At 40.2% G+C, this 10,600-nt stretch overlaps 1 protein-coding gene across 1 annotated transcript in view; it reads left to right on the top strand.

Annotated features, from left to right (window-relative positions):
• The window catches only part of LOC104958596 (gamma-crystallin M2-like), a 10,841-nt gene extending 1,526 nt beyond the window's left edge, over positions 1-9,315 (top strand). The window contains exons 4-5 of the mRNA XM_010786340.1: positions 3,168-3,213; positions 9,131-9,315. Of these exons, the coding sequence (XP_010784642.1) occupies positions 3,168-3,213; positions 9,131-9,315 (231 nt within the window). The remainder of the gene's footprint in view (positions 1-3,167; positions 3,214-9,130) is intronic.
• Positions 9,316-10,600: the final 1,285 nt, after the last annotated feature.

The following is a 10,600-nucleotide window of genomic DNA, read 5'->3' as shown; positions in this document are numbered from 1 at the left end:
GCGCGGCACACTCTCCGTGCATATTCTCTCGTCTTATCGGACGGTTATATGTTCTGTTAAACTAAATGTGATACATTTTTTCAAGACTAAAAAATTCCTTAGGTGTTATTTTCAATTGTCAACGGTAAGAGAGACTAAATGTAGAATTTAAAAAGTTGACGTGAGACAAAAAGAGGGTTAGTGAAAAATGGACTGCAGCGGTAGGGGGTTTGTTAACTAGGATGAGAGAGATTTGCTTGTTTATCGTAACAAAGATAAACCAGGGGGAGACATAGGTCTACATGTCGAGTACGACAAAATTTGGGTGCTGGGCGTTTAAGTCGTCGTACATGTTTCTAAGTAAAGATTTGCACTGTAAGTGAACGAGAGAAAAAAACGTTCGGAGTAAGTAAGTCATATTTGGGTTATAAAGAGACCGGGTATCAAAGAAATTTATGATAATATAATAGATAGTAAACATATGTAACTGATTTACGTATATACTTCGTAAATATATTACATGACTTGAGAATGTACTGATCCTTGTGCTCACTATGGGACCCGGGACACGGCACGAGCGAACAATGAGCTCTGAAAATTACATCCAACGTGGGCATACGAAAAGGGCACTCCTAAAAATTTTACAGATAGTAGATTGGTCTGTGCAAGGAGATGGAACCATGATAATGTAGCGGTAATTGTCCACCCTAGCAGTGCACTGTCTCTAGGTCAGTCTAAAAATCGAGGAGATGTTACACCAGGCTACAATATTTTGTTGCGTTACATTTGAGGATTTATTGCGATTAGAGGTGTGTCTCAATCTATCGATCTTCTTTATGTGTGTGTGGTGTGTGTGTGTGGTGTGTGGTTGTGTGTGTGTGTGTGTGTGTTGTGGTGTTGTGTGTGTGGGGTTGTGTTGTGTGTTGTGTGTGTGTGTGTGTGTGTGTGTGTGTGTGTGTGCTCGGGTGTGTGTTCAGGACATTGACATCCATGAAACCTTTCTCCACAAAACCGTCGGGTCAAATTTATGTCCACAAAAAAGGAAATCTGCCTAGAAAACCTGAAAGCTCGGATGTCTGTACACGTCTATTTTTTGTCACTGTGTGTCTTTGTCTGGGACGTTGTGTCAGCTATTTTTGACTGTCTTGTATTGCGCTAACAGAAATGTATGTGAAATGAAATTATATTTTCTCATTGTTTTTTGTTGTTGTACAACAACCAGTAAAATTTCCTCTGACGAGTCACAACGTGACCAAGACACTGGTGGGTGGCTGGTCACTGGTATCGTCACGTAGTTACTGAAGCAGGGAGGTCCATGGAATGTCCTCTGCGTAGGACGTTTACGTCTTTAGTCGCTGATGTAAATTACTATAAGACAACTTAACTACTTTCATCTAATATATAGCTAAAGGCGCACATACAAACAATGGAAATCGAAGGAATCGCGCGCCACTCCTCTCCTGTGCACTCAGTGTCTCGTCACGCTTTAGTACTCTACACTGCCAAAGTAATTTGTGAGACGTTATGACACAAAGTGGTACTCCGACTATCCTTCTCAGACTTGAATATGTAAGTATCTTCTCGACAATTTGGAGTTGGGAAATTTTTTTTTTATTTGTTTTTTTTTTTTTTTATATTAGTGATAGCTTATAAAACTTTTTCCATTAGATAATTTATTAATTGATTTTGAGTTTACATGTAAAGGTGTTGGGAATAAATTAGTCTATTCGTTCATTACTACTGCATAGTGACACAGATTTTAAAGAGATAAGTTTGTTTAATTAAACAAAAACTAAAAAAAAGGTTAGTCAAACTACTTTCATTAATCTACCACGACAATCTACTGGTCTTACGTAATTTTATAGTAAAGGACCTCTACAAATTCGTTGTACAAGCAAACAATACCATTTCAAAGGCCGAGGGTGAAGGCGTGTGTCCTCGTATCCTCTAGGTCGTCGGTGTAGTGTCCTGTACTTATGTAAATATATGGTTGTTTTGTTTTTAGATTAAAGAGTAGGGTAAATTAAATAAGAATGTCGGGACCGTTTGATACTAATTATACTTTGGGATCGAAGATAAATATCCGAGCAACTTCTTTAAGAGAGACGTAGTAATTTTTTCCCGGGGTAGATTCCTTAGTCTTGACTGATGTGACTTAATTTTACTTCCACCTACCGACAAGTGAACGTCATTTACACTTTCTTCCTGACTACGAGAGGTGACGTCACTGGGAACCCTGACAGGTGTGGGGCGGGGGGGGCTGGAAACTCGACCAAAAACCAATCACATGAATCTCCCGCCCCAGACACACAAGCACGCGGCTTGATTGGCTAGAGCTTGCACTGGCATATGATTCGATTGGCTGACGCCTCCGTCGAGGCGTCAAAAGTAGAACATTGCTCTACTTTTGCAGCGAGCACCGCGAGAGAAGCTACGCTTTACTCCCACAATGCAGTTCGGCGAATCGTGACGTCACCCCATTCAAAGTGAATGGGCAGAAGCGTTGAAGCGGCAACGCACGCCGCCGTGTGTAGGGGCCGTGAGAGATATAACGTATGGTAACCCTTGTTATATAAGCACAGGCGGAGCCCTCTACTCGGGGCCCTGTCTGTCCTATGCTGCTTGCTGAAGAGAAGTAAAGGATGACAGTAAGGAGGCGAGGCCTCCTTTTATGCGGTGAGATGCGCGCACATTCAGGTAGGCCCGCCCAGGGGCCGGCTACGTCTAGAAAGTCTCAGTGGAGTGGATGAATGTTTGCATGATAGGATCGAGGGGAGTACCAATAGAGTCCAGTAGAGGGCTCCGCCTGTGTTTATATAACAAGGGTTACCATACGTAACCCCTCGTTTCTGGAAATGTACCCTTCTGTTACCATGTATCTGTTTCTGACCATGTTCATTATATATATCCTTTATTTAACCAGGTAAAAAGTCTCATTGAGATTAAAATCTCTTTTTCAAGAGCGAGGTGGGCCGCATGAACAAAGTTACAACAAATAAAACACAGACAACACAGGCAGACAATTACAGCTGTCGTAAAACACAAATGAAATGGCATATTATCCAGTCAATAGGCAAATAAAATAAACTTATAAAGCATCAAAACTGGCACAATTTTAAAACAACTTAAATTAGGGGATATAAGAGCAATCACATTGACCAAGAGTATTTTGTTCTCTGTCCTTTAAGATGGACCTGAACTCCCCCATCACATCTGACAGTTTCAGCTCCTTCTGTACATTATTCCAGGCAGAAGGGGCAGCATATATGCATGTTTTGCTCTCGTCATTTCAGTTCTTCTTCTTCTTAGATCTGATGCATTAAAAAGGACTGTACGTTTAATAAAGGGAGTGTGAAGGTAGATGTCCATGTGTGCTGCACTGGGGCTGTTTACCATCTGTGAAGCTTTTTGATTTGCAGCTGAGTAGCAGTGAAGCAAACTGCTGCTGGACTCCTTGTTGTAAATCGTGGCTTTTGTCAGCTGAAATCGTCGAACTGAGCTGGAGGAAGTTTAGTCTTATCCTGAGTGAAATTCAAATTTGTTGAGTCTCTCATAGTAAACTTGGACATTGTCACATAAATACTGGAATAGCTGGGATGTAATAACACTGCTCCAATTTGGCTTCAGTCTTATTCAGAGTTGCTATGAGATGTAAATATTTTTCTTTGGAGCGTCTTGGTTTGTTTCTGCTTGACTGGGTGTTTCCCTCAGTCCAGTTCCTATTAATCGTTTATTTGACAGGGACAATGCACATTAATGAACACTTAAAACAAAAAATGCGTCAAGTGTAAATATGCCAGTCAGTCACACAGCCTGGTTGTTTTCCCCTGAATTTAAATTTTAAACAACCCAATTCAAATGGACAGACATATATGAAGGTGAGATATACTGTATGATTCCTGTTAGTATCTTTCAGCCATGCTAGTTTAGGGTATGTCAATGCAAGTATTTGCTGGTCAACACATATTTTATAGATTGTCTAGAAACTCGGTACACAAACATGTGCCCCTTAGAATGATTTGAAAAAACCTTGGTGAACCTGTGACTTTTCATCTAGCACCATTATCAGTTCAAAACGTTTATTTGTCCAATACTTTATGACAAATAACCGTGAAAGCTGGCATTCAATAACAATAATTGTTGTGTTTTCAGTATACTTTAGTTCAAGTTTTATAAAAAAATGCACATATAACCCCTGCAACAATCTCAACAAGATACATAAAGGTTTTGTTTCACGTTTCAGAGCAACATTATAGAGGCACATGTCTCTCTGTCTTTCTTTCCCACTCTTTCTTTCTCTTTTCTCTCTCTTCTTCCTCCAGAGAACAGCCAATCCAGCGAGCGAGTGGGGAATCGATGCCCTGATACGAGATTCAGCCTAATGAGGATCAGAAACATCTTAATAAAGACCCATAATCCACCACTTAATCCCTCATTACAGAATCATCTGCATTCACTCGTCCTGCTGCATACCGCCGCAGTGACGGAACATTAAGGTCCATTGTTCTACCTCGCCTCATCTTTTACCCAGAGCTACGTCTCCCTTTGTCTCCCCTCGGTGTCAGTTATATTTGATCCGCTCTCATTAGACTTTAAGACGAAATGTTCAGAAGGGCCTGAAAAAAGTGCTTTTGTGTGCACTTCTATGCTATCTCCTGTCTGAAATGGAAAATGAGACATATGCTTAATGAGGAGGGGATGGACTGGGTCCTGCAGTCCGACAGACAGAGATAGGGAGCGTATTGTGAGGAGAAAGAGCTGAGACCGATACCGTAAAAAAGGCACACTTTCCACAAGTCTGTGTCAGTGATTATAGACTTCTGAGAGTGTGAAAATGACTGAAAAATTAAAGTGGAACAGATGGATTAAGGTTTAACGCTGAGCCCTGGAAAGATACGATGCTTTTGGTTTTGTGCAGCATTAACACAAAAGTTGGGGAAGTGTTCTCCGAGTTGAAATGGTTCTCTGACTTAGTATACCCTTATCGATTCTTGACACACACCTATTTATTTCACCCTTTGTTAGCTCATGATGTCCTTTATTTCAGCTTGGTGACAGAACAAATATTCAAACACTATTTCCAAAAATTCTTAATCCTTAAAGGTCCCCTATTATATTGTTTTTCATCAATATATTATAGTTCTCAGTTATATACAAAACATGTCTCTGAAGTGTTTGGCTTGGTTGGTGATTGGCTAATGGTTACCCAAGCCAAAACAACGTTATGACATCACAAAGTGGCCAAAATCTGATCAGCTCATTTTCAGACAGGTTTCTATAAAAATGGATCAGGGGAAAAAGTGAGCAAATCTTTTTTCCTGAAACTTTCAGAATCTCTTTACACAGAGGGGACACATGTTTATGTATAAAATACATGAAAAAGTGGATTTTGCACAATAGTTGACCTTTAAAGTAATGTTTCGTACAAATATAGCACAAAATGGTGTTGTCAGCCCCTCCATTAGGCTTTTCAAATGAATATCTTTGGGTTTTGGACTGACTCAACAAGACATTTAATGTATTCATCTTGGAATTTAAGAGACTGGAATGGACATTTTTCAATATTTCCTGACATTTTACATTAGTTGGATGAAAACATATTGTTGGTTGAAGCACTATATGCGTAAAGCAGCAGCTGGTATATGAGTTCTGTCGATGTGAATAGTTGCCAAGTTAAATTATTCCCATCTAGCCTCACTCCAATTTAGACTAACAAAGGAGGTTGGTAAAGAATAATGTTTGTGGAGCGAGGAGGATAAATCTCTTTCCCTTTAGCTGTGAGATGATCCTTGTGAGGGTTGGATAATTAGCTCAGCGAAGGTGTGGAGAAGGCTGATACTTTAGCCCGCGCTACCCCTGCCTCTTCATTACTCTGAGGTGAGTAGGAGGTGGAGGGGGATAAAAAAAAACAAATACAACTCATTAAAGGTACCCATGTGGCTACAGATCCTCCTTTGTTGTATGCTAACACACCGCAGACATCATTAGCTTGGTCAAAGGAGCTAAGGTTATTCTGCCTCGATATGAAGGCACATCAAAGCCCAGTATAGTTCATTGTCTTTAACCTAAGGCAGGAATCTTAAAATCAGAGCTCATTTTTTGGCAGGTTTCCATTTTCCCCTCCCTGATCTAGGCCAGTGGAGACCCAGAAAATCATTCTACATTGCATGAGCAAATCTTGAGATGAAAAAGTTTAAATGATTTCTCCAATGATGATCCGTGGGCACTTTCGTGTTCTGAGCTATGGAGTTAATATTTGATGCTGCAAAATAGATGTGGATTCTTTTGTTGTTCTAAAAAAGAAGTTCTTAAAGGAAAGTTGTTTTCTCATCCAACGATAACTTTAGCGTTGAGCATCAAGCAACATCAAGACCCAGTACAACATGAACTCATCATCCTTCCACAGTGACGTGTCAACATGTCCTAAAAAAGGCCTACTGTGGTTGTAGTTTGAATAATTATTTGGAGGATCTTGTTCATGAGGGTGTTGCGGTGCCAGCTGCCAAACATCACAAAAATATTGTTAAGATGAAATGCTTCTTTTTTTTATATCGTCTTATTATTTAATTAAACAGGTGCACTTTGTTCAAGGCAAGTTTATTTATATAGCACCTTTCAACACAAGGCAATTCAAAGTGCTTTACAAAAATGAAAGACATTAAGAAAATGGTATTTAAAAACAGTCATTAAAATTGAATATAAACTCATGTTATTACATACATACAGTATAAGCAAATGACAACAATGTATTGTAATAAGAACAAATACATAAAACAAGATAAATCATAAATGCTCCTTCCACCTCAAACGGTTCCACGATTATAAATGGACCATAACTGTGAACCTCTAGCCATTTAAGCTGCTGGACTGGACAAACAAGTCCCAACAGTTTATCAGTTTAATGAGTGCAACGGTGAGTCGCAGCGGCTGAATCCTCCCCAGAGGTGGTGCTTTGCGCCAACACGCTGGTTGTAATCCACAACAATCTCCTGCCTAATTTCACACATATTTGCATCAGGGATCCTCTGGGTCCCACCCCCTCGGCCTCGACCCGGTGATCTTACTTGTCTTATAAGGGCTGTATAATTTTTCTCCTAAGGTAATATAGCCTCAACGCACCATGATAACTTGATCTCCTCTGTGCAAATTATTCCATTTACATCAACAATTCCCTCCTGCTCACAATACCTACCTGTGTATATTTGGCTGAGACAAAGGCAGGTGCAGGGGTTTTTCCTCGGGGCAGCTCACATCAGTGACGAGTGTAACTGCTATCAGACAGAGCGTGTGCCAACAAACACGCTGCACTAATCACACATGATAGCATCTGCAGCCAACAGTAAAAACAAGCACACGTTAGGCCTCAGGCACTCAAGCAGCGGGTCGAGGGAAAGACCGCAACCAGGCACATATAAACACACAGACACTGATCTGTACAAGAGTGGGGAAACAAAAATGGGAATAAACATGCAGATGTACCACAAACACTTCTATTTCTTCAGAAGGAATTGTACTAACATTTCCTAGCTCCAAGATGTGTGCCACCTTAAGTACACTCACAGAGGATAGTCTTATAGACTTCTGTTATATCATAATATAATAATAAAATAATTTTATTCACACTTTTCTTTAGTTCTCTGAAACCTTTACATGCTTTTTACCAACAATAGTAAACCTGTTTTTACCAACAATACAATTGACTTGACTTAAACATATGGGTTAAAGTGATAGTACATTCAAGTACATTTACTCTTGTAACTTTAATAATGTTGTTGTTCTTTTGAGCATTCTCAATAATAAGTAAGCGTAGGTGTTATACTTGGGCCAGGGCTAGCAGATAATGAACACAAGGGATCACATCATATTGGAATATGGTTATGTTTAGTATATTTTACCTAGGCATATATACAAAAAAAAAGATACAAGTTGCGTCTTGATTAAGCACAGATTTAATGTATCCCGGGCTGAAGTCGAATAGTCCATTTAGCTAGGAACCTTCCTAACGGAGTGAAATGACCCGGAAGTCCCTCAGTGGCAGCCATGATAAGTGCCGTTCGAATTCTCTAGAATGCTAGGAAAGGAGGTTTCAAACTTCCTTTATAACCTCCTTTAGTCTTAGGAACCACTGGACCTCCCTAACCGAAAGGAGAGGAGAAAATGCTGCCCACAATGCCTTGCACCCGCAGCATGTGACGTCACACAACAGTCGGCCGTTCACGGACACAAACGATTATGACGGAGAAATGATATCATGAAAGTTACGGTGCTTATTAAGCTTTTTAAAACGTATGTGGTAAGTTGCCAAGTGCTTTGTTTTGAACGTTCATCAGTATTATAATCAAAAAGAGAAATATGAACATTAGTTTTTACTGAAATGATCAAATAAAGTCAACATTTCACTGAGCTGTGTGGGGTTTGTTCAACTTTTAAAAGATGTTTGAATGGTGATATACACAGTGATAGGTGTTAAAGACTAACATTTATAATAAATACATTTGTATTGATTTTAAGATATTTTCATAGTTCATACAATCATAGGCCTACTGGGATCATTTGTATTAATGTGGACCGTAGGGAGAGGGTGACGAGCATAACTTTCACTTTCATTTTTTATTTCAAATCCAACTTTGGTCATGAAGAATATGTTTCTCTGTTGTCCCCGTTCATAAAGCATAAAACAACAGCATCAGAGCACGGTGCAGAGTCTCTAGATGCGTCCCTCGTTCTTATTAAACATCCATGTAGTCCGCCGTATATAAAACTGTAGTTTCCATAGTTTCCCCACAGCAGCAGACGCACAAAATGACGTCCGCATCATCAACACGTCGGATAGTGAAAGTGCATTCGGATTCTCTAAAGTACCGCAGTCTCTTCTCCTAAATCCTTTTGAATTCTCCTATCCACTATCCCTTAACCCCGTGACGTTTCACTCAGAGGTCAAGGAATAGAAGATAGGGTTAGAACTTAGTTTGATTTCTAAACTATCCGAACGCAACCCCAGATCATATATCAGTCCGACTTCCTAGCTTTGTTCTGAGACTAACCTAAAATATTCGATTCAATGGCAACCCACAAAATACAAGACGTATGGTCTTCTCCCTGCTGCTTCCTGTGCCTCAATGAACTACTGTATCTCCTCCTCTGTTTCCAGCCATCACTGATAACAACTCAGCTCGGGTGCTGCGTGTTTCCCTCTCCACATTTGTCCTCACCGGCTTCTTCCCAGAGTTTGTTGCAGTTGGAAGCCTTGTTAAAAAGAAACAATCACGGGAACTCAGGCGGCTCGTAACACCAGATACCCAGGAAGTGTCGAACGGAGAGTGGATGTGGCAGTAATGGCAGATATTCAGGCCTTTTGTGTCCCAATGTCCCACCAAAACACACACACACACACACACACACACACACACACACACACACACACACACACACACACACACACACACACACACACACACCCTGCACTGGTCAGCAGTATTGAGGTCCGACACTGACCTCTGACCTCTGACCTTGTAATGGAGTGGCAGGTCGAGTGTGGTTATCAGCACCAACATCGATGAAACTACCTACTAAGAAAACATATGAGAAATGTTTCAATAGACATACCAGCTGCTGCACTGAAAATGATCTCATCAGTTTTTTAAGGGATATTTTTGTTAAAGTTCAAATGTTGTTTTGCAAACATGTTTAACTTGGCAGTACCTAAAGCAGTGTTTCAGTGAAAACAGCACCATTAGAAAATGGCTGATATGAGCAGTGAACCGTAACGGAAAAGTTGTTGACCGTGAAATTCCAACAATGAGCCTGAAGTTGCAAACATTTTGGATCAGGTCACAATTCCTACTCTCCCATAAATGTCCATCCATTTTAAAAACTAAAATACTGAAAATAGCAGCTTTAAATATGTTTTGTTTTGTTTCCTGCCACTGCTTGATGGCACAATATTTGAAAAAAAGGTAAGGAAAGGCTCTTCATAACACCCATGATTTTCTTTTTTCTGACAAATGTTTGAATTAACTTATCCCATATTCACATTTATCTGTTATCTTCAGATATTCACTGGATCCCTGGACTTTCTCACCTTTATCTCCAGGATTTATCACTGTTCACTATGATCCTCAAATGAGGAACTGAAGTAGTTGAGGGAACTCTTTACGACCTGTGAGTCTGCTTCCTTGGATTAACCTCTGACCTTCACCACATTATCCACTTAGCGAGTTGAAAGGTAAACGCGTAGAACACCAGCAGCTCAGGTCACTTACTGATAAAGAGTCTCTGCTATAAAGACGTTTATCCAGAGTGCTACCAGATGTTTTATTTTCCTTTGATAAAGCTGAACCTTTTTCACAGTAGAGAGCATATATAAGAATTAAGGCTTAGTATTGCGATATTCCCTTTGAAAAATACCAATAGTCACTGCAGGTGAACTTAAGTAATACATTTAGATATAGAGGGGTTTTACAGGGTTTTAATTTATATGTGAAAAGCTCCGCCTTAACCAATAAATCTTCAGCTGAGCCCGGTGTCCGAGGCTGCTGATTCGACCTCAGACTGTTTTGGTGTGAAGGTGCTGGTGAGGCCCCGGTGACCCGCAGTGACCTATGACCTCTGTCCTCAGCCC

This window comes from Notothenia coriiceps, unplaced genomic scaffold (assembly GCF_000735185.1).
Source record: "Notothenia coriiceps isolate Sejong01 unplaced genomic scaffold, NC01 NC01_scaffold00029135, whole genome shotgun sequence".
NCBI classification, from domain to species: Eukaryota; Metazoa; Chordata; class Actinopteri; order Perciformes; family Nototheniidae; genus Notothenia; species Notothenia coriiceps.
The sequence above is the reverse complement of the archived record's forward strand: the minus strand, read 5'-3'. Positions and strand labels throughout refer to the sequence as shown.